At 42.7% G+C, this 24,693-nt stretch overlaps 1 protein-coding gene across 4 annotated transcripts in view; it reads left to right on the top strand.

Annotated features, from left to right (window-relative positions):
• CACHD1 (cache domain containing 1) overlaps positions 1–21,806 on the top strand; it is a 235,245-nt gene extending 213,439 nt beyond the window's left edge. For 2 of the 4 annotated variants that reach the window (XM_055585592.1, XM_055585590.1), the window contains 11 exons: positions 2,497–2,619; positions 3,755–3,854; positions 3,942–4,058; positions 6,317–6,477; positions 6,799–6,885; positions 7,713–7,829; positions 9,266–9,417; positions 10,722–10,883; positions 12,256–12,333; positions 12,941–13,042; positions 20,904–21,806. In XM_055585592.1, the coding sequence (XP_055441567.1) occupies positions 2,497–2,619; positions 3,755–3,854; positions 3,942–4,058; positions 6,317–6,477; positions 6,799–6,885; positions 7,713–7,829; positions 9,266–9,417; positions 10,722–10,883; positions 12,256–12,333; positions 12,941–13,042; positions 20,904–21,142 (1,438 nt within the window). In that variant the 3' untranslated portion in view covers positions 21,143–21,806. Of the gene's footprint in view, positions 1–2,496; positions 2,620–3,754; positions 3,855–3,941; positions 4,059–6,316; positions 6,478–6,798; positions 6,886–7,712; positions 7,830–9,265; positions 9,418–10,721; positions 10,884–12,255; positions 12,334–12,940; positions 13,043–15,320; positions 15,482–20,903 lie in introns of those variants that run through there. The other 2 variants (XM_055585593.1, XM_055585591.1) reach the window with 2 other exon arrangements.
• The last annotated feature ends 2,887 nt before the right edge of the window (positions 21,807–24,693 follow it).

Here is a 24,693-nt window from a genome sequence, read left to right as displayed (position 1 = left end):
CAAAGCTAATTTCACTATGAAGTTTTGATTTTCCAGAAGAGGATTTTACTTTGGGAAGTTTCTTCTGAGCTTCAGCATCGGTTTTTTTTTTGGTATTTTTCTTAATGAAGAAATTAGGCAGGCAAATAACGGTAACGATGGGCACTTGAAACATCGCATATGGAATAAACTTCAAATTTTTAACCAGTATAGGAATATTGGAATTCACTGGTTAAGTTAACCCAAGATCCTTTGACTACCCATGAACATAAACTAAGAAGAACCTCAGTTCCAATGAGATGCTTATGCTTCGGATATATTTAGCAATTTCTCGGAAAGAATAAAATGTTTACTCTCCGTGTAGGCCTGAGCTTAAAGCCATGTTTGGTTTTCTTTAAAGTAACTTCTCCTTATTAGGTATTTTCAGTATATTAAGCAGCTTGCTAAGCGCTATAAACACACTCTCCCATTTAATCCCAGTAACAGCACTTTGACGTAGATACTATCATTAACCCCGTTTTCAGACATGAAAGCTGAGCCTTAGAAAGGTTAAGTAGCATCCCAGGAGCCAAATAGATGGAAACCAACAAGGCCAGGGTTTGAGAGCTAAAAGGTTAGCAAGCTTAAGTTGTCCTCCCCAACTTCTTCTATGTTTGCTCCTATTTTTGTGAGAAACCTTTTTGAGTGGAGACAGTACTGGCCTATGAACCAGGAGTCTTGTTCTAGAATATGAGCTGGTTTTGAGTAGAGCCAACCCTATAGTGTTACAGGAAGAAAGCAGAACATTGGTTTTACTAAATTTTGTATGACCTAAACTAGTTAACCATTGATCTCTATTAAATGAGGTGTATACCAATACAGTATACTAACGCATATATATGGAATTTAGAAAGATGGTAACAATAACCCTGTGTACGAGACAGCAAAAGAGACACTGATGTATAGAACAGTCTTAGGGACTCTGTGAGAGAGGGAGAGGGTGGGAAGATTTGGGAGAATGGCATTGGAACTTGTAAAATATCATGTATGAAACGAGTTGCCAGTCCAGGTTCGATGCACGATACTGGATGCTTGGGGCTGGTGCACTGGGACAACCCAGAGGGATGGAATGGGGAGGGAGGAGGGAGGAGGGTTCAGGATGGGGAACACATGTATACCTGTGGTGGATTCATTTTGATGTTTGGCAAAACTAATACAATTATGTAAAGTTTAAAAATAAAATAAAATTAAAAAAAAAATAAATGAGGTGTATAGATTAACTATAGATTTAGTTATTAACTATAGATTTTTTTCATTATCTATAAAATGAAGGAAATAATGACGTCACTCAAGCTTTCCTTTTGAAGACTGTTGGTTGCCAAGGGGGAGGCATTTGGGGAGGGAAGGGAGTGGGAGGTTGGGGTTAGCAGATGCAAGCTTTTATATATAGAATGAATAAATAACAATGTCCTACTATAGTACAGAGAACTATATTTCGTATCCTCTGATAAGCCATAATGGAACAGAATATTTTTAAATGTATATGTATAACAATCACTTTGCTAAACAGTTGAAATTAATACATTATAAATCAACTATATCTCAATTTTTTAAAAATTGAAGGAAAAAAAGGTTTCTTGTTGGAAGGAACCCTGAGAGCCACGTATTAAACCTCCCACCAGATACCCATCTCCCCCACCCCCTTATTCTTGACAAAGAATAATCCCACTATTGTCTGAACATCTATAGTTCAGTTCAGTCACTCAGTCATGTCCGACTCTTTGCGACCCCATGGAATGTAGCACACCAGACTTCCCTGTCCCATCACCAACTCCCAGAGCTTGCTCAAACTCATATCCATTGAATCAGTGATGCCATCCAATCATCTCTTCCTCTGTCATCCCCTTCTCCTCCTGCCTTCCATCTCCCAGCATCAATGTCTGTTCCAGTGAATCAGTTCCTCATATCAGGTGGCCAAAGTATTGGAGTTTCAGCTTCAACATAAGTCCTTCCAATGAATATTCGGGACTGATTTCCTTTAGGATTGACTGGTTGGATTTCCTTGCAGTTCAAGGGACTCTCAAGAGGCTCTTCAACACCACAGCTCAAAAGCATCAATTCTTCAGCTCTCAGCTTTCTTTATAGTCCAACTCTCACATCCATACATGACTACTGGAAAAACCATAACTTTTGACTAGATGACCTTTGTCTGCAAAGTAATGTCTTTTGTTTTTAATATGCTGTCTAGGTTGGTCATAGCTTTTCTTCCAATAATTATGACTAGCCATATTCTACAACTGACCTGTGTTTTGGGCTAGTCTTATTCAGGAATTCTTACCTTTAATCTTAAATTTTTCTCGTATCAAATCTCCATGTTAAGCTAAGTTAGTCATTTAGTTAATTGTTTCTCCAAAGGTAGAAATTGTGGAGAACAGTGGGCCTGTGTTTCTGAAACCATACAGTGTCCTATGATTGAATATAATTTTTGCCTTTAAATAAGACACGCCTCTTATTCTTACTGATCTTTTTTACCTGAAGTACACAGCTGTCTTCCGGGCATACTGTGGCTGTGATGGGCATTGATTTCACGCTTAGATACTTCTACAAGGTTCTGATGGACTTGTTACCAGTTTGTAACCAAGATGGTGGCAATAAAATAAGGTAAGCCCTTCAGAGACTGTGTATCCTAACTAGCTGCATAATACAAAGACAAGGATGTCTAGTGGAATGCCAGCCACCTTGTCATAGTACTAGAAACTGAGTCCAATGCCTAGGTGTCCTATTAAGGAGGTTTTTGTTCTTTTAATTTCTAAAATGCACGTTGCTTATGACTTAAACAAACAGATTTGACTTCTAACAAGGGGAGTAACTGTGGCACAAAATTCTCCAAAACCTCTTATTTCTCTAATAGTCAGTAATTAAAGGTTTCCCATATCTTGGGTGCTAGAAAGACCAGAGGGTACTCTTGGGTAGTACTTTTGATGTGAACTTAGTTATTAAACCAAAGCCTTTGTGAGATTTTCAGACACTTAGACTTTGTACATTTCGTTACTTTGTACATTTCCCCAGAAAGAGGCTCATGGAACAGAAAGTCTTTGCTGCCTGAATTTCAAAAGAGCATGTCTGATCAAAGCAAGGGCATTCCCTTGATTTAATACAGGCCGCTTTTTAAAATAGTTTTCTTATTTCCAACTCATGGCCCGTGCTTCATGTTCCTGCTAAATTTCACATTGGCCCATAGTGGGGAAATGCAGGATTCACAGCAAATTGTTATGATGAATGGAGAGTAAAAGCAGACTATAGTCTTGATGAAATCAGTTCTAGCTTCACTTATTTAGTGTTTCCATCAAATATATTTTTGTATGTCCTCTGCATGTTGTATTTTATATATGTTTATCATTGAAAGAAGAAATTGTATGGTTTACTTTTGTGCCTGTTAATACTCAAGTGCTTCTTTCACAGTCTCCCTCCCCAGGAAAAAAGGAGTCTCGCTTTACATGTTCTTGCAGAAGATCATTGAGCCCATCTTACATAGTCTGGGTGGTCACATTCTTATGAAGTATATAGGTGAACTCGGAGTCAGGTATAACTCCCTGACCTTAAACCTTATGCCAGGTGATCCAGCGCCTCGAGGATAATGTATCTGTCACCTGACTGCCGGCCTTCCTTCATTTTGTCCATGCAAAATGAAGGACCGGAGGAAATGCAGTTTGTGTTAGAACTAGCAAGATAAATGCTCACCACAAGCATAGAGCAACGGCTTCTGTGAATGAGGGATGTCCTTGTCTTGGTATAGGTGCTTCATCATGGAGGACAGGGGATATCTGGTGGCACATCCAACCCTCATCGACCCCAAAGGACACGCACCCGTGGAGCAGCAGCACATCACCCACAAGGTACTGGTCGCAAAGCTGGAGCCCGGTTCTCAAGTGGCCTGCGACTCACTAATGACAGGGCATCTGTCCTCTGCTTGGCCTTGGCAGGAGCCTCTGGTAGCGAATGACATCCTGAACCACCCCAACTTTGTCAAGAAGAACCTATGCAACAGCTTCAGTGACCGAACAGTCCAGAGGTTTTATAAATTCAACACGAGCCTTGTGGTAAGGACTCCTCCACGTTCTCCTCTCCCGTCTGGCTATGGAGTTGCAATGGAGTCATGGTTTATGTCTGAATGTTGGTTACGCCCAGCTGTTTTCATTGCCTGGGAACTAGAGTGATAGGCCGTGACAGTCCAGTTCCCCAGCTTGATGGTTATGGGATATAAAGCCCAGACTGGATAAATGAATGTTTTAAAGTCTCACACTAGGTATTTTGCCTTGGTTTTGTTTGTTTAAAGACTCATCCAATCTAAGCCCTTTGAAATGTCTGCCGAAGTCTCTTCCCACACTCTTGTATAAATACATGTGGGATGAAACAGGGCGGATGACTAGAAACTAACCTAATTTGGCTTTAGGAATTTAGGGAGACTGAGTAATCTCCCAAAGACAGGAAGAGAAGGCCACATGGCGCCACACTCATGTAGATCATCCAAAAATAATTGTTTTTAGCTTAGAATACTCTCTTATGATTTGAGATGCTACAGACTTACCTGGATATGGTTAGAGTCCTTAAGGATATACTTATTAATTTGTAAACAATCCTAGCTGAGAGAAAATGGGTCATGACAGAATCTACATTCAAAAAGTTATTCACAAGAAGTAACTATATTCACAAATCATTACATGTATCATTAAAAAAAGTAACTGTAAAGGGACTTCCCCGGTGGTTCAGTGGTTAAGACTCCACCTTCTAAGGCAAAGGTTGCAGGTTCTATCCCTGGTCAGGGAATTAAGATCATACATGCTGCAGGGTACAGCCAAAAATTTTTTAAATTAATAATAATTGTAAAGATGTATTGGGTTAAATGAAAATCCTAAACACAAGCTTAGAAAAAGTGATTGCAAAAACAACTGTCTGGGGAAATAAAGAGTTTTTTAAATGAATATATTAGTAGGTTAGTGTTTTCAAAGCAAGGGAAGTCATTATTAGTCTGTTCTGCCCCCATACTTTGAGGAGCACTTTCTATAAAGGAGACATTGACAAATGTGAGTGTGATCAGAGGGAGGCTGTCAGGTAAGGCTCTCATATAGAAAGTCTGCCTTAGTTAGCGTATCTGCTATCATTTGTACAATGACTTTCTGAGCCTTTAGGAGATAGCCAGGATACTCCAGTAGAAATTTTTCAAAATGCAAATTTTAGTGGAATATGAATTAGAATAAATTCTTAACAGCCCAAGTTATTCCAAAATGGAATTGGAGCATTCCTAGTTATTGGAGCTAACAGGCTGATAAGCCTGTGTTATTGCTTATCTTGTAAAGGTGAGCATGTTCCAGGCAGTGGAGAGTTTATCGAGACCTCTGGAAAACCCTTTCAGTGCCATGATTCTCAGAGTTAGGCTTATCCTCACTATGCACACCTCAGGGATGACTGGCATGAAAACAAGAATCAGATTAAATAATTGGCGCACTACATATGACACATGCAGAAAAAATGACCATATTCAACTTTACGATACTGCTTTAGAATCTTTGGCTTTCAGATAATTGTAGACATTTCATGAAGCCAGCTATCACATTTTTTTGTGATAGAATGAAGAAAAAGATGCTCACTTTAGTTGGATTGTTTAAATATTCTGGAAGCAGAAAATTGGCCTCTTAAAGAGTCTTTGGTTTTTAAATAATTGTGTTATCCTAGAATAAGAGGTTTTTTATCCAAGGGACCATGAGGGGAGTAAAGGGGGTGCATGTTTTTGGCTGGTTAGGTTTGCCTTTGAATAAGTTTTAGGCTATTCTGTACCTGAAAGTTGTCTTTATTGCTTCTTGCAGGTATTTTCATTTTATATCATTATGTGTTTCAAAAAAAGAAAAATTACAGAAAGAGCTATAAAAACATATCATGTAATGTGCTGTGCTGTGCTTAGTCACTCAGTCATGTCCAACTCTTTGTGACCCCATGGACTGTAGCCCGCCAGGCCTCTCTGTCCATGGGGATTCTCCAGGCAACAATACTCAAGTGGGTTGCCATGCCCTCCTCCAGGGGATCTTCCCAACCCAGGGATCAAACCCTGGTCTCCCACATTGCATACGTCTTTATCGTCTGAGCCATCATGGATAAAAGAATAATGTACACACACTGTTAAATGAGGTCTATCTCTGACTGATGGTAATTAAGAAAATTTTCTGTTTTCCAAATTTCTAGCAAGGACTGTATAACTACTGTTTTAATCAGAAGTAAAGTTTTGTTGTAAGCTGTTTTCAGGATGGTAGAGCTGAGTCTTTGTGTTGTTGTCTGTCACCTCTGACACGTCTGTTGTCTACAGGGGGATTTGACAAACCTTGTGCATGGCAGTCACTGTTCTAAATACAGACTGGCGAGGATCCCAGGAACCAATGCATTTGTGGGCATTGTCAACGAAACATGCGACTCTCTTGCCTTCTGTGCTTGTAGCATGGTAGACCGGCTCTGTCTCAACTGTCACCGGTAAAAATGGGGTGGGACATACTCTCTGTTTACCACCTATTGAATATCTTAACTGATGCCAGCTGTACAATATACATAAAGTGCTCAGGTGTGTCCTAAAGGAAAGGAAAGTCCTGGTTGCAAAAGCATTTAGAACTGTTGTTTGTAACATCCTTGTCCAAAGAACAGTGGATTGAGGTCAGTTGAATATTTAAACCTTTGGTGGTAGCATTTACTGCCCGCTTAGCTAGCTCATGTTGTCTTTATTTCACCTCCCTCAGTGTATGTGCAATATATAGTTGATCAACCCTCTGCATAGTAACTTTTCCTTTTGCTTTTCAGAATGGAACAAAATGAATGTGAATGTCCTTGTGAGTGCCCTCTAGAGGTCAATGAGTGTACTGGCAACCTCACCAATGCAGAGAACAGGTAAATAAAAAATCGTGTACACACACACACACACACACACACACACACACACATATTTGTGGGCTTCCCAAGTGGCACAGTGGTAAAGAACATGCCCGCTAATGCAGGAGACATGGGTTCGATCCTTGGGTCAGGAAGATCCCCTGGAGTAGGAAATAGAAACCCACTTTAATATTCTTGCCTGGAAAATTTCATGGAGAGAGGAGACTGGCTGGCTAGAGTTCATGGGGTCTCAAAGAGTCAGACACAGCTGAGCAACTGAGTACATACATATATATGTTATATGTGCATATTTATACTGGGAGATATATATATAAGACTATATATGTATGTGTGCATATTTATACTGAGAGTCTTTTTATAGATTTGTTTCAAGTTGGAACTATAAGAAGGTGATTCATTCTAGTGATGGAACTGTTCAATGAGCTAGTTTTCAAACTCCATAGTATTTTAAAATGAAGCCCACTTTCAGGTTTGAATAAAAATTCTAAAAAAGTTTTATGAGAGTATGTACTACTTACAAAAAGTATGAGACTGTTACAAGCATTAACTAAGTGCCTAACACGTCAGATGCTGTATGCCTGGTAAGTCACTTAGTTTTCAAGTTTACCCTTTGCTAAACATGCAGGAACCTTTCACACACATAATATAGCATTACTTTTCTCAGTGACAGATTGTAAGACCAGATTGGCCCCAGGTTTCATACAGGTAAATGACAAAGCCAGAGTTCAAACGCAGATCTTTCTGGCACTGTCAGGCGCCAAGGGCATGATGAGTTTGGAATGCAGATGGTATCGGTCCTAACCTTCAGACTTGCCCCCTCATAGAAACCCAAGCTGTGAGGTACACCAGGAGCCAGTGACGTACACGGCTATTGACCCTGGCCTGCAGGATGCTCTTCACCAGTGTGTGAACAGCAGGTGCAGTCAGAGGACGGAGAGTGGGTAAGCACGCTCAGCGCTGATTCACGCCGGCATCGCAGCCGTGGAAGCAGAGCCTCGGAAAGTACAGAGAACAGCAGCCTCAATGGGACTTTCTGGATGATATTCATCATCCCCATGTTTGATGTTTTTAAAAGATGTGCCAGTTTTCAGATCTAAAACTGACTTTTATCTGCCTTTTATCCACCAATTTTAGTGTTATCTGTTATTATCTGCCTTTTATCCACCAATTTTAGCATTACTTGGTTTCTACTTGTTACAGATATTTGGCACATGTACCTATGTTAGTGGTCTTCCCTGGTGGCTCAGATGGCAAAGAATCTGCCTACAATGCAGGAGACCCAAGTTCAATCCCTGGTCGGGAAGATCCCCTAGAGAAGGGAATGGCTACCCACTCCAGTATTGTTGCTTGGAGAATTCCATGGGCAGAGGAACCTGGCAGGGTCCATGGGGTCGCAAAGAGTCAGACACAACTGAGCAACTAACGGGCCCTCGCTTGCACATGAGCGCATACACACACATACCCCTATATTAGTAGCCTCATCTGTGGGTGGAAAAGTTTTCTAGAAATAAGAGGCATAAGAGAGGAAATGGCATGACAAAGCAAGGCCAAGGGAGCAGAAAATTATGGGTTCTAGAAACAGAGCTCAGCTGTGTGTGTGATACATTGAAACACTTCAATTCTTCTTTCTTAGAAAACGGGTATACTTTATGGCAGTTTTGAGAACTAAAAACTGCATGATCCCTGCTCCCTCTACCTCCTCCCTAGGGTGTTTGGGCTAGACAGCTGCAGGCTGCCATTTGATTCAACAAAATTAGTGGGTGAAAGGAGCAGCGAGTTCTACTTTTGGTATGTATTTTAATAGAGGAATGATAGGGTATCAGATAGATTAACTCGGTGTGTTATGCAGTTACCCAAAGCCTATTAAGTTTGAGAAACACTGCATATATTCTCTTAGAGTGTCATAATGCACTCAACATATTAAAAGTTCTAAGAAATTGGCAGTAAAGAAATGTTTAACTGATCACTATTTCCCAAACTTGGTTAATCAGGTGTTTTTTTTCCTTCCTTCCTTTTTTTTTTTTAAATAACCATAAACCTGGAGGATGTTAGGCCAAAGTCTAACAAACCTTGGGGCCGTGTGGTCTTTTAAGATGATTTTAAGTGACCCCGCACTAATCCATGATGTGTGGACTTCATGGTTTGAGTAACAGAGGGCAAGTCTATTTCTCTCAGCTCCAGGCTGTCGAGGGATGTTAGACAGCTCTCCCCTGGCAGACAATGGCCATGCTCCGTCTATAAGGAAAGGCAACTCAGGCTTAGGGAGTTCTAGCTCTAGTGAGTCATGGACCCCTGAGAGCTGTCTGATGCCCAAGTCTATGTGCTCACTCCTGCCTGACACTGCTTTCTTGAACATTCAGCACTGTCTTTCTGGCAGGGACTGCTTCGGTGTGCTGGACTGTGAATGGTGCATGGTGGACAGCGATGGGAAGACTCACCTGGACAAATCCTACTGTGCACCCCAGAAAGAATGCTTTGGGGGGATCGTTGGAGCCAAAAGTCCCTATGTTGATGACATGGGATCAATAGGTAATGTTTTGGGGGAACCCAGAATAACTTGATTCTTGAAAACATATTTTTTGGCCTCTATACTAGAACACAGATCTTAAAATAATTCCCTACCCTACTTCCCTGGTTCCTTTGCCAGTAGTTTTGAGTTGCAAAACCAAGGCAAATAATTACTTTCAAAGCTGGCTAGCTCTCCTGTGCAGTGAGCAGCCATCTTTCCTGCCAAGTTTTGCAAGCCTGAAATGCATTCCCATAAAGCTTGTTCTGAGAAATATCAGGTCTGATTTCTGAGCAGCTGAGCTATGGGGTTTGTATGAATGTGAATCCCAGCTGTCTGGAGTGCAGGGCTGGTGATGGGCAGAGTGACCCGTGGACATTGCTTTCCTGCTGCGTCCTTCCTTCACGACTTTTGCAGACAGACATCTTAGGGCTCCAAATCAGTATTTAGGGCCTTGAGGTCAACAAAAGCCCGCCCTGTCCAGTGCAGCAGGCGACTTAGGTGGGGGACAGAGACATTGTTGGGAGGAACACCGCTGGGATCAGGCCCCCCAAAACCCCCAAATACTACCTGCGTCCTACCCCTCAAATACTACCTGAGATTTTCTCTGTGCCTTTCTGCAGTCAGCACAAGCATCTCAAGCGTGGTCCGCAGGTGAATAGATATTTAAAACTTCAGTGAATGCCTGTTTTGACATCTCTCTGCGTGAGCCTTTCTGAGGAAGAAAAGCTTTTCCTTTGTGAGGAAGGGTTCTGAGCCCACGTATGACTATCGGACCAGGATGGGACATGACAGGAGTGACCTTGCTCCTAGAAGTCACTTTATATTTCCCACCTGCAGTTTCCTGCCTGAAAAGTGCAAATAGTATTTTAAAGGGAGCCCATAAGCTTTGAAATGGGATACTTTTTGGAGATAACGTAACAGATCCACTGAAATAAATGACACCAGGTCCAGAAAATATTTGCTGAGAGGCACACGTCACCCTCCCTCACCTCTGTACTAAGAGAAGCCCACACCCCAGAGCTGGGCCCTTAGACTGCATGTCTAAGTGATTCTCATCCATTCGCTTACTTTACCAGTCCTTGCCAACTGTATTCTTGCTCTGCCAAGCAACCAACATTTAATTTGAGAACCAGAAATTCAAGGAAGCCCTATTCCTCCATCCTGGTGCGACTTCTTCATGAAATTCAAGCCTTAAAGCAGCTGTTCTTACATATCTTCACTCAACCCCTTCCTGCTAGATTCTTTCCATCTCACCCCCATCCCCATCTGCTACTACACTTGGGAAATCTTTACAAGGGAAATCTATCTGTTTGTTTTAATCAAGGTGATGAGGTGGTCACATTGAACATGATCAAAAGTGCCCCCGTGGGCCCAGTGGCTGGAGGCATTATGGGCTGCATCATGGTCCTAGTCCTGGCTGTGTACGCATACCGCCATCAGATTCACCGCCGGAGTCATCAGCATATGTCTCCTCTTGCTGCCCAAGGTGAGCTTGAAATGAACCCCAAAGCTCCTCCAGGAAGCAGAAGTCTCCCCGGGGTTGTCCCCAGGCTAGAAGGACAGTGACTAGTTGTAAGCCTTTAAGCAACTCTAAGAATAGCCCTATATTTTCTGCTTCTGTGGAATAGATTCAGAAGTCCCCCAAAGCCTGCTTCTCTCCTTTAGCTCATAGCTCATTCTTTAAGGCCTGAATCCTGCAAGCCCCATTCGATTCTCCAGAAAATCCCTCGATTCTGTCTCTCCTTACATGGCTCCTTAGCCCACCTCAGCCTGACTCTGGAAGAAGTCAGAAGAAGGGAGTTGGGAGGCTCAGTGGGAAAGTGTGTTCTTCGCTAAGCTCAAATGTGCTGTCTTTGCTATTCCAAAAAAGATGGACAGACCAAAGATAGCCCAGGCCACTACTGGCAAGAACATGAGTCTTTCTATTGTTGCCGTTATTATATGTGTGAATGAACACACATTCAAAGTGATGATCACAGTTCTTAAAATAGGATAAGAACTGTCCAACCTGGATACGAACTTGACAAGATGAGAAATTAGTAATTATGGCTTCCATATCAAGGGTTAAATGTGGTATCTGTGCTCATTTGCAAGGGGCAAAAAGCTTGCAAATGACTATCTCTAGCCTCCTAAAAGTCCTTCAGGGTATGTTACCCCGAGTTTTGGAGATAAGGCTCACTCGTCATTTTTCCTGGACTTGGTCAGGAGCCTGGTAGCAGTTGCGATCAGCTGATGTTGGGATAGTTCTCTGTGGTCCCAATCCTGTCAGGGGATCATGGGATCATGTTGTCTGACTTAATAACTGAGCTGACCACAAAGCTCTTTCCTCTTGGTAAGATTTGATTCGACTGAGGGTGACAGCCATCCAGTGTTACCTTAGGCTTGGCTTCTAGATTCTGTAGCACCATTTTATCAGCACAGCCAGCCATGGTTTTAGGCCCCTTCCCTCTGTTTCGGGTACTTATTCAGTCACTAAGACGTATATGACTCTTTGCGAGCCCATGGACTGCAGCGCACGAGGCTTCCCTATCCTTCCCTCTCTCCCAGAGTTTGCTCAAACTCATGTCCATCGAGTTGGTGCAGGAGAGGATGAAAGACTTGTTAGCCTCAATCAACTTCTTTTCTCCTCCGTCTCCAGAAATCAATCTCAGGTGTCCCTCTGGATTATTCACCTCTTGTTCTCCCTCTTCAGATTCCTGCTCCCTCCTCCTTTAAAAAAAAACAAAATGAGATAAGGCCTCAGTTCACTCTTGATGGAATGCGGTCACCCAGCCATCAGATGAGTCCTCTGCGGGTATTAACGCGGGTGATGTTGTTTGATTAAATAGTCCTGTGTCTCTCTTTTTAACGACGGGTAGAGATGTCGGTGCGCATGTCCAACCTGGAGAACGACAGAGATGAAAGGGATGACGACGGCCCTGAGGACAGAGGCATCAGTGAGTGGCCGCACCGGCGCCGTCCCAGACGCGCCAGCGGGAGGCTCTCTTGTGTTAAAATTTCAGATGCTTTGACACGACGGGATTCTTTTGATCCCCCATTTTTGTTAGGAGGAAGCATAGGTCTTTGCTTTGTTTTAGGAAATCTCCAAAGAATTCAGAGTGTTCTTTGTGCCATTAAGGACATTTGACCTGAAACCCCCTACTCTTCCCTTTCTGTCTCCTCCTCATTACTTTCCAGTATAGCATTTTAGAAAGGGAGTCATCAGGTATGCATGTTTTAAATCCCTTAACTAACGTATACAACCCAGGAGGACAAAAAGAATACTTCTTTTTCAAAAGAGAGCTCCATTTGTGGTGAGATGCTTTGGCCTACAACCGTATGGAAAGTATCTTGATGAATGTTGAAGATATGTAATTAGGGACCTCCTCCTGCCCCAGTCCTAAAAGCAACTTCCCTAATCCTCAGAATTTTTTAAAAATTACTCATTCTGGCTCTCTAACAAATAACAACCCCTTTCATGTGAAAGAGCCTGCTTAGAGCAGATGTGCTTAATACAGTGAAGATACTGGCCCAAGTGTGACTAACTATCCTTGCCTTCCACAGTCAGCAATACTCGATTTATAGCCGCAGTCATCGAGCGTCATGCACACAGTCCAGAAAGGAGGCGTCGCTACTGGGGTCGCTCAGGAACAGAAAGTGATCATGGTAAGATCTGGCATCCTGCCCTTGAAGCCCTGTGGACCCCGATGTACTCAGGGGCTAGTGCTCACACCCACCCTTTCCTCTTTCCTACTCTGTGCTCAAGTAAATTATTTTGACATAGCTTTCCAAAAAGACACATTCCAACATGACACCTTTACAAGAGCCCCCAAGAGATTTTGGCTTATGGCTCAGCATTCCCAGACACGTCATCATACGTCAGATAACCTCTGGGCACACAGATAACCCCCTGGGTTTTCTCCATGAATAAGGGGTCAGATTATTTCAGTGGTACTTGCTTACCACCGCACTTGGTTCTCAGTGAATCAGCATCTTCTTAGATCCTACTGCCTCTTTAGGCTTGTTGGCAAACAGCAGGATTGTTATGGGCTCTCTCAGCCACATACTCTCGGGACCTGGCGAGAGTCCACAACTGTCATCTGGCATCCCCCAGCCCTGGGAAGGCTTTACCAAGGAGACAACACTTACCCTGGGCCTTGAAGGATGATTAAAGAAAAGTGAGAGGTAAAAGCTATTAGAGGCAAAGGGGCTAGTGTGTACAAAGTCATGGAGCTGCCTGTAGTGCCTGTTGGATGCTCAGGAAGGATAGGCGCTGAGTTGTGAAAGAGACTCTGAGTGCTAAGTCCACGGTGGTACCAGTGGCATGGCCACCGTGTGCCATCTCACCTTCCCAGTGTCCCATGGCTTGTTGTCCCATTCTCTGTGACAACAGAGAACAACAGCTGTGTCCTACCGTCTAGGTAGTTCTGTCACCATTCCACAAAAATGAAAGCGTAGATCCTTTCCTCTAATTGTCAGGTCTTTTTGTTTCCTTACACACCTGTTCAATTTTCCAGAAATCTTTCTTTTCTTCCCAGGTCTTTTTATAAATGCATAAATAATGCATTTGTGCTTTTTTTATTCTGCCTTCTCCACATCTACCCTGAAAACAAAGTCTTCAAGCAGTGTGCTTCCACACCTGTGCTAAAAAATGCAGAAGGGGATATTCTCTAGAGCAACCAATGCTGCCTTTTGCACGACAGCCAGGTCTTCTGAATCCCTTTGGAAAACTGGAGAAGCCAGAGCTCTGATTTGTAAACCAGGGACTCTTAATTTGGGCTCTGAATGACATTGTTCCCACTAACTAAATAGAACCTTCAGGTTTCTATGGAGAGTCAAAGCAGAACTTTAATTTCTCAGCTTCTTTGACTTTCTGCCTTTTTTCCAGAAAAACCTTTGAACCTGCATAAATTTCATTCTGCCAGGCAGTTCTGTGCTTCTCCTTTGAATAATAAAACAGGTTTGAGGCTACTAAAGTTCAACAGAAAGAATTTCTTATTCAGCAGAAATACTGAGTCCTTTCTGTCTCTTCTCTCCCTCTCTCTCATTCCCTCTCTGTGTCTCTATCGCCTTCCCTCCCTCCACCCTCCTTTCCTCTCCCCATCCCCCTCTTTCTCTCCACCCACCCCACCCCACCCCCACCTTCCTTGCTGGTAGAAACCACTTAAGTACAAAATTGCAATTCTGAATGACATTTCCAGTGCTGCATTAGCCCTCCCATTGTCTTAGTAAAATGGCACGTGAAGCAACAGCCGAGATAAAAGGCACAGTGCGGTGTCAGTATCTAAAAGCCGAGGAATCTAGCTAAGGGCTTCCTTTCTTTCATTTTTCACAATAATTGGCTCCCGTTATCCCCAAGGAATGAAAAATAGTTTCTTGTGCAGATAGAATACACCAAAAGGAGTGGAAGACACTGACATTCCGGGTAATTCCAAATACACCACAAAATCTGTAGCATTTAACCAAGGGCTGTCGTATCCCTGAACCTATATGGCAGGTCACGGAAAGTAGTGACATCAAGCTAACATCCCCGTGGTGCCTAGAGGATAAGCCGTAGGTACACATTAAACTCAGAAATCTGATCCATTAATAGTGGTTTTGTGGCACGTGGCACTCGTGCAGGTGTTCTCCTGTTTGGTGAATGTATCAGGCATCTGCTGTTTGCTTGGCAGGGAGGAGCGAGGTGGGAAAGGGGTGGTCTTATTTCTGCCAGGCAGCCTGGTACAGAACAGCTTATATACAACAGGTCAAGCAGAACTCACTTGGAGTCCCACCTCTCCCTGTTTTTCCAAATGGTGAGACCTCAGTGAAACTACTTAGACCTCAGTTTCCTAATAATTAAAAGGGGATTAGAAACTACCCCCTGGTAAGGTTGTCGTGAGGATGAAGTGAGATAATACACGGCCAGGCATGAGCTCAGAGCCCGACCTCCTCACCCCCACAGCTGCTGTGCACTCAAAGAATTGATAATCCAGCAAGAAACTACAAATGCATGCATGTATTCACAAGATTGAGAAAAGGCTGAATATGACAGTTCCCTTAAAGAAGTGGAACAAAGAAGAAGATGGGAACAGAGTTCACTTTTATCTGCAAGTAAATCCTGTGAGACCCAGGGTGGGGAGGTGAGGGGACATTGGTGCTCGCCCTTGAACTGGTCATGCCCTGGTTCTTTGGTATGCAGTGAGCTTATCTACACACGAGTCTTCAGGTCTGAGGCACAAAAGGAAACCTCAAAAGAATAAAATATATAAATATTGAACAGACAAGACTTTCCGGGTGTGGTTCAGAGTGGTGATATTCTTAGAATTAAAACTAAATGCTGTCCAGCTACACTTGGAGACTCCAGGCTTCATTTTTAACTATAAATCTTCCATGTAGCCAACAAAGTTTTGTATTTTAAAGGAGAATTATTTTAATTTTTATCTTGCTGCTGCTAAGTCGCATTAGTCGTGTCCGACTCTGTGCGACCCCGTAGACGGCAGCCCACCAGGCTCCCCCGTCCCTGGGGTTCTCCAGGCAAGAACACTGGAGTGGGTTGCCATTTCCTTCTCCAATGCATGAAAGTGAAAAGTGAAAGTGAAGTCGCTCAGTCGTGTCCGACTCTAGCAACCCCGTGGACTACAGCCTACCAGGCTCCTCCGTCCATGGGATTTTCCAGGCAAGAGTACTGGAGTGGGGAGCCATTGCCTTCTCCAATTTTTATCTTAAGCACTCAAAATAAGAACGGTTTTGAAAAGTTGAAGCATTTTAGTCAATATTCTGACACCACTTAGCATTTTTTTTCCAGCGCTCAACTATTAACTCTTATACTCTGCTTGGCATCACTGACTCGATGGACGTGGGTCTGAGTGAACTCCGGGAGTTGGTGATGGACAGGGAGGCCTGGCGTGCTGCAATTCATGGGGTCGTGAAGAGTCGGACACGACTGAGCGACTGAACTGAACTGAACTGATATTCTGCTTTGCCCATTATTTCTCTTGAAAATATCACATTCTATCTAACCATCAACTGGCTTTTTTTTTAAGTTAAAAACCAACAGTATGTATTTATTCCTTGTGAATCTGTGTTTTAGTTACCATCACATTAGAAGCATTACTCAAATGTATATTAAGCAATATTTTTTTCTTTATAAAAGGGAAATTTTCTCCTTGTGAAGTAAACACCAAAAGACTTAAAATGCTGAACCTTGAAAATTTGGTCGAAAAGTACCTAGTACACAGCAAAGCTATTTTCTAGGGGTGCAGTTATTCTCCTGCAGTTACTCTCTGTGACCACAAGGTGGTGAGTGAGTCCCCAGAGGGACCTAACATCCCTTGACATCAAGAGAGCTTTCTTTAAGAACCAGGGGATAAATATATTAGCAGAAAACCAAAGAGCAAAAGCCTAATTTGGCTCTTTTATTCCTGAGTGATGCCTGGCCTCCTTCCTAAAGCCTGTTTTCCCTTGAAAAATCTTTGCAAGAATTTCTCTACATATACCTTTGGATAGTAAAGAAATCTTTCTTTGGAAGTTATTTGTATATATCCTCTGTGTTTTAAATAGTGCTGCCTCCTCCATGAGTCAGAGACCGTGTCTGTCTTATGCATCACTGTTCCCAGCACTGCACAGAATTGCCTGGTGCTGAGTAAACACTCAATTAATTTGCTAAGTGAGAGCATGTGTTTGGCTTCCTCCTGCTTCTCCACAACTCCCTCCCTCCAGATTTCCATTAATTATTGAGATAAGAGAAAGCCTAAGTTACAGAGGAATTGAGCAATAGTGTCCCACTGAGCAAATAAAACAAGATTGCTCCAGAGTGAGTGGTTCCCTCTGGAAGGATCTCTGCTGGGGTTCTGATCAGAAAATGCTGATGCCCCCGAATTGCCTGTACCGCTCACCAACCCCTTGGGTCTGTGACCAGCCAGGTTCAGAGCACCCAGACTCTTAAGTCAGAACACCAGGCAGGGCCTAGTGAGTCCTAGAATGCCTTTATTATTAGATGAGACTGGTAAATGTCACACCAGACAAAACCAATTAATGTGAAAATTTATGTGATTTTTATTTTTTTAATTAAACACCTGCTTTATGTGAGGCCTAAGCCCTTGCACTTTTCTAATAGACAAGACAGTCCTATATTTTTTGTAATATGGTAAAATCTAAGCTAGGGATTGCAGAGAATACCGTTTGACATCACAGAAGGGCCACCAGAACTCCTGTGGGTTGGTATGACTGGGTGGGGTGGGTGGTGGTTGGGAAGGTTTCCCAGAAAAGACCTTCAGATGGAACATGAAGCACAGTGATGAGGGAAGTTGGGGAGGGCAAGGCAGGCGCAGAGGGACCGCTATGAATTTTACACCACAAATGTGGACATCAACTATCATTACAATGGATGCCTGTAAATAAGCGAGACAGGAAGGCATCCAGGAGGTATTTGGAGGTAGGATAAAGACAGCCTAGCACTAAAGGTTGGCCAAAAATAATCGGCACAGACACTGAGATTTTGCTGAAATGTATTTTCTAGTACTTTGGTCTCTTACATGTAGAACATTTGTAACTGAGCCTTTACAGCCTCCACTGCATTCTAGACTTAGCACTACTGAGGCTGAGGAGTTCATTCTGGCTCCTGATCTTTGCATCTTGGGAAAAAGCATCTCCATTCCCCCAGCATCTGAACCTAATAACCTTGAGGATGTTAACTCTCGTGGGCGCCAGAAAGCCCATGTGGTCACCAGAGGCTGCCCCGCCCTGCCCTGCACTTGAGCAGCAGCTTGCTCCACTGAAGCACGGCAAATGTTTCGCTTCAGGGCCCTGCTGTCTCCTCGGGCCAGTGCTCAGCCCCCTGTACTCTGAGCCTTGGAGCCCTCCTTCCTTCCATCCAACCTCCTCTTTGCCACAAGGGTCATCTTAAAGCAGACGTTATGTCATTGCCATCCACCTTCCCCCCAGTTCTGTGACCACCCTTCCTGATCTGGTCTCAGCCTGCCTGTCCAGATTCATCTCTTACTCCTTCTCTCGCACACGAAGCTCTTCCCCATTCCTCAAATCCACAGCCGCTCTATCTGCTGCATCTTTGCATATGCTAATCTCCCTGCCTGTAATACTTTCCACTCCTTTCTTTATCTAGGGAACCCCTCTGTCCCATGAGGGCCACCTTGAATGTCACTTCCTCCAGGATTCTAAGTCAAGTTCATCAGCTTTGGTGTTTCTTTGGGGTACCTCTGGTTTTGTACCTGTATTTCCCCTTCTTGACTCTGGGCTTCTCAGGAGTTGGAACCTCACCTTACTCCTTTTTCTGTGGAGCCCCTAGCCTGGCATCAGGCACCAAGGAGGCACTCAGTAATCATAGGCACACAGCAACATACTTGCCTTCTCCTGCCCTGACTTGTTTTTCTGGCTGGGTATCTCTACATATGTTATTCACAGATGCTAAAAATCAAGATGTGCAAAAAGAAAATTCATTTCCTTCCCTAAGACTCAGGATCTTGGAGTCTCCCTCTGTCATCTTCCTGACAGTAAGTTGCTGTCCCGTCACCCCCAAGTCCCCCACATCAAATTTCTGATGAACTTCTATTGTTTTTCCACTCCAGAGATGTCTGTCCAATCCCATACTTTTAATTCAACATCTCTCACCCAGGCTGTGGCAATAACCTCTTAACTGTCTCCCTCTCTCTCCTTTCTAGTTTCCTCCCTCTCTCTCCTTTCTAGTCAACCTCCAAATTTCCACCATAACTCTGCTTTTAGAATATAAAAATGACCATGCTATTTTTGTGGTCTGCTCAAAACCTTGTAAACTTAAGTCCCTCCTGTAGCTACCTGCTAGCACTCATCATGGCCACATGGTATAGGAATTGCCCTGTGTCCTCTTGGCCATGCCCTTCTGTTCCTGTGCTCCTATCCACTTCACCAAACTCCTACTCATCCATTACAGCCCAAGTAAAATATGAGTTCTTCTCTGAAACTTTCCCAGCCCGCCCGCCAGAATTAGCTATTCCTTGTTCAATGGGCTTCCCTGATGGCTCAGTGGTTAAGAATCTGCCTGCAACGCAGGAGATGCAGATTCAATCCCTGGATCTGAAAGAGACCCTGGAGGAGAGAATGGCAACCCACTCCAGTATTCTTGCCTAGAGAATCCCATGAACAGAGGAGGTTGGTGGGCTACAGTCCATGGGGTCACAAAAGAGTGAGACATAACTGAGCACATGCTGGGTTTCAATTAAACCTCCATTAGAACACTTACCATGATCTTCAGTAGAGTAAGCCTAACTTTGTACATACCTGTCTCTTACTCGGTGGTGAAATCCTTAAGGAAAATAGACATCTCTTATTCATGCTTCATAGTCTTTCCTTTCAGCCTCCTGAGGGTCTTTGATAAATGAATAATTGGATTGAGCTATGCTTGTACTTGTTTTATTTCTCAAGCACTAGTAAATGAATTCCTTGTACAGGGATCAGTTTTCATCTCCAGGTCTCCTACAGTGCCCAGCACAGTGTCTTATACAAGGTAGATGGCCCAGTAAATATTTGTTGGTTGGACTGAAAGAATTCTGTCGTTTGAACATTTCATTGAGCACTGAGGATTGCCTTTCTCATTTTCACACGAAGCATAACATTTTCAACCACAAACTATTCCTGCTTGGCTGTATGCAAGCACGTCAATTTTGCAGCCATGGCTGTGACTAGCGCTACCCACGGGTGAGTGTTGATTGATGCTAACTGTAGATCCAGCGGAAATATTAACGAGCTGTCACTTCTCAAAATTCTTGAAGGCTTTTTTTTTTTTTGCAATATTTAAAAACATGCCAAGGTTCTTGGAATGGAATCCTTTGATCAGCAAGGGCAATTTCTTTTGAAACATGTATTACTTAGAATACCAAGAGAAATTAATCTTTAAATACAGTGAACCAGCTTACACAAAGAATAGCTGATTCCTTTGCTAGTTGCTGTGGGTGTCTGTGGAGTTAGTGTTTTGTTAGGGACTGAAACTCAGGCAAGTTCATTAACCTCTCTGATTGTCATTTCCCTCACCTGTAAAGTGGATTTTTAAATACATGCCTTGTTGGTGTGTAGAAATTACATGACACCAGGGCTGTCATGGTGGCAGCTGTCTTTGTTCTTACCGTGGTATCACATTCAGGCGTTTTGAAGCTGCCTTTTTTTTTCCCTCTCTCTCTAAAATAAAAAGTGATCTTATCTCGGGGAAAAGTGTAGAAGGTTGTGTCCCCAAATGTCAATTGTGGGGATCTGTGGTTCAGAAAAAATTGGGATGATTTTCAGTTTTGTTTTGTTGGTTTAGGGGATTTGGGGAAAGGGTTGTTGTTTGTATTATTTTAAATGATTACGTATTTATTGTGTAATTGCTTTAAGACAACAGCTAATGAAAGATCTCTTTAAAAGTCAGTCACTTCAAGGTCTGCTGGCAGCCTGCAAACATTGGCTCTTACATAGTCCAAAGGTAGGAGCGCCTCCCAGTGCCGGCAGAAATCTGCCTGACAGCTCGTCCCTGCCTCTGGAAACTCTCAGCTGCCTATGTGTTGTGTTCATTTTCTAGGTTACAGCACCATGAGCCCACAGGAAGACAGTGAAAACCCTCCGTGCACCAATGACCCCTTGTCGGCCGGGGTGGACGTGGGAAACCACGACGAGGACTTGGAGCTGGACACCCCGCCCCAGACCGCCGCGCTCCTGAGTCACAAGTTCCACCACTACCGCCTGCACCACCCGACGCCGCACCACAGCCACCACCTGCAGGCGGCCGTGACGGTGCACACTGTCGACGCGGAATGCTAGCCCTCTCGCCTCCTCAGAAGGCGGGATCTGGGAGCTGCCGAATGTTCTGGAGGGAAGAAGAGCCAGCATCAAATCCACTTGTGTCCTGCTTTGTCCGGAGTCATTGAACTCATCTTCCTGCCTGTTAACATGTTTCCAAACAAGTGAAACAGCCGCAACACCGCATTTGTGAAGATGCTAGGCTGGTTGTGAAATGGAGGGGAAAGAAGTCTGATTAATGAACCTGCCATCACACCAATGGAATGAACAGACGCAAACCTCTAAACAGAGCCGGAACCTATAAATGAAACATTGGGAACCTTGGTTAAGCTGAGCCAGAGGAATGTTCCGAGGAGCCAGAAACATTCTGCTCTCCTTAACTGGAAGAAAAGAGAGGTCTGCTCCCCTGGAGACTGAGAATGTGGCAGAGGCAGAGAGAAGTGTGTCTTTGAAGATTTCACCTGGTTTCTTAGCGGTACCTAGATGCCACACTTGCTGTACGGAACTCATACTAAGCTCTAAACGATGCATCTCAAATTTCTAAGTAAAGGATTATTTTTCTACTATTTATTGAACTTTCAAAACATTCTCAAACTTTGGGAGAAAGAAAAGGAAACACATGAGAAATTTTCAGCAATTATCCCTAGCTGTTTTGTGTGTATTAAAGTGGTTTTTTGATTAAGAAGTTCTAGTTCTTATTTAACGGATACCATCCCACTGCCTCACTCCACCAAAAAAAAAAAAAAAAAGGAAAATGAAGAAATCTTTCTCTCTGAGTTGTTTACATACATTTTCTTTAGAACATCATGTCATGGAAATACATCTTGATTTGCAAAACAGTATTCTTTCTCTGTTTGACAGAGGTGGGGAGGGGCAGTCCAGGAAGCTTTCAGAGAAATTTTATGTTGCTTTTTAACTCATTTCCACTTCCCATACAGTTCTTTCCTTAGGTTTCTGCGAAACCTAATATTACAATGCCAGCCTTTCAGCTAAAGGAGGGTTGGATTTATTCTCCTTGTTTTAAAGACTAGACTATAAATTTTTAAATGTCCCATTTTGATTCTGAGAATATTGAACACATAAAAGAAGTTTTCAAATTCAGAATTTTCACTCTTAAACAAAGATTTCTTTTGAAATCATATTTAAAAGCTGCTGCCAGTTACCCAAGAAGATGTCCACCTATCTTTGTGGATATCCACAACTGCTTTGTGATGTACACAGGGGTTCATCAAATCTGGCTGATATAACATGGGGCATTGTAATTTTAAAGTAGTGTTCTAATTACAGTGATGTATTTTAGATTCACATTTTGTGATCCAGATATGTTATAAAGACATTCTTGCACCGTGTGTGTGGTAAATCTCCGTTTATACGTAGTTGGAAAAAAATTTACTGAATAATGTTTTAATGATAGGGTGTTATGATATAATGTAAAAAAAAAAAAAATTGGTTCTTCAGCAGTACAGAAAGTAAACTATATGTGTGCTATCAGGAAACCTCTTCATACTGTGTATAAAATTGCAGCCTAGTGAAATAAACTGTATGAATGGACAGTTTTAGTGGCTGTAGTGATTTCTTAATGGACTGCTGCTCATGCTTCAGGGCAAATTACATTCACTTTAACCTAGCAGATCAGTTGCCAAACTGAAAGGAGGCCTCCCTTCAATGCCACAGTCAACTTCAGGGCCTTCCTAACCATCTTGAATATGCAAAGAAATTTAAGACTCTAATGGGTTAAAATCAAAAGCAAATAAAATGTGTGGAACTTAGCTCCCCCTTTCTGAGGATCTAAATTTGTGTCATTAATAATAAATAAATGGCTCCTCTCACATTTCTGGGGAATGAATGACTGTCCTGTCTTCCCAGGATATTAAACCTCTTCGTGGAACACTGGGGTCTTTTCTCAAGTTGAGAACCTTTGTGTTATGACCCCTCGATGGAGGGGGAACTTGGTTGTTTTCAAGAAAACAATCACAAAACTTAAAGCTTAAAAAATAAGATATGGACAGCCTACTCAAAGACAATGAGAAAAATGTATTGTGTGAGTCTTTTGTGATAAGACTCTCTCCCCATCATGAACTTTTGGGGAAAGTAATTGCATGCTTATTCTTGAATAAGGACACAACTGAGATTTGCAGTTCCTGGGAGAGATGACACACAGGTTTGTGAGGTTTGGGCTGAAGTTTTGATATTCTAAGTACCTTTTCTCAAGTATTGCATATAATGTTTAAATATTTCTTGTTTGCATTTTCATTGTTATTTAAAAGGAAATATATGGTTTTGGAAACTTTTAATCAGGGCAATCAATATTGGCTCCTGTGCCCAGATTATATTGCTTATTTTTTGTCTGTTTTGCTTTGTTTTTGTGTGTGTGTTTCTATTATACAGCAAAGTGAATCAGATAAACACACACACACTCACATTCTTGATTCTATTCCCATATAGGCCATTACAGGGTACTGAGTAGAGTTATACAGTAGGTTCTTATTATTTTATATATAGAGTGTGTATGTATCAGTCCCAGTCTCCCAACTTATCCCTCCCCCTCATTTTCCCCCTTGGTAACCATAAGTTTGTTTTCTACTTCTATGATTCTATATCTATTTTGTAAATGGGTTCATTTGTCCCATTTTTTCTTAGATTCCACATATAAACACTATCATACATTTGTCCTTCTCTGTCTTACTTCACTCAGTATGGCAATCTCTAGGTCCACCCATGTTGCTGTAAATGGCATTATTACCTTCTTTTTATGGCTGAGTAACATTCCATTGTTTATATGTACCACATCTTTATCCGTTCCCGCATCAATGGATGTTGTATTGCTTCCATGTCCTGGCTATTGTAAATAGTGCTGCAATGAACATTAAGGTATATTATCTTTTTGAATTATGGTTTTATCCATATATATGCCCAGAAGTGGGATTGCTGGATCATATGGTAGCTGTATTTTTAGTTTGTTAAGGAACCTCCATACTGTTCTCCACAATTTACATTCCCACCAACAGTGTAGGAGGGCTCCATTCTCTCCATACCCTCTCCAGCACTTATTGTTTGTAGACTTTTTGGTGGTAGCCATTGTGACCTATATGAGGTGATAACCTCATTGTAGCTGTGGTTTAGTTTTTGTGTGTTGGGCTGTGCTGGGTCTTCATGGCCGCACACAGGCTTTCTCCAGTTGTGGTGAGTGGGGGCTACGCTCCCGTTGTGGTGCACAGGCTTCTCGTGGTGGCTTGCTGCAGAGCACAGACTCCAAGAGCACAGGCTTCAGTCATTGCAGCACTCAGGCTCAGTGGTTGTGGCTCATGGATTTCGTTGCTGCATGGCATGTAGACCTTCCCAGACCAGGAATCAAACTTGCATGGGAGGTAGATTCTTATCCACCGCATCACCAGGGAAGTCCTCTTTGTAGGTTTGATTTTAATTTCTCTAATAATGAGTGATGTCAAGCATTTTTTCATGTGCCTCTTGGCCATCTGTATGTTTTCTTTGGAGAAACGTGTGTTTAGATCTTCCACCCATTTTTTGATTGCATTGTCTTTTTGATATTGAGCTTCATGAACTATTTGTAT

This window comes from Bubalus kerabau, chromosome 6 (genome assembly GCF_029407905.1).
Source record: "Bubalus kerabau isolate K-KA32 ecotype Philippines breed swamp buffalo chromosome 6, PCC_UOA_SB_1v2, whole genome shotgun sequence".
NCBI lineage: Eukaryota > Metazoa > Chordata > Mammalia > Artiodactyla > Bovidae > Bubalus > Bubalus kerabau.
The sequence above is the reverse complement of the archived record's forward strand: the minus strand, read 5'-3'. Positions and strand labels throughout refer to the sequence as shown.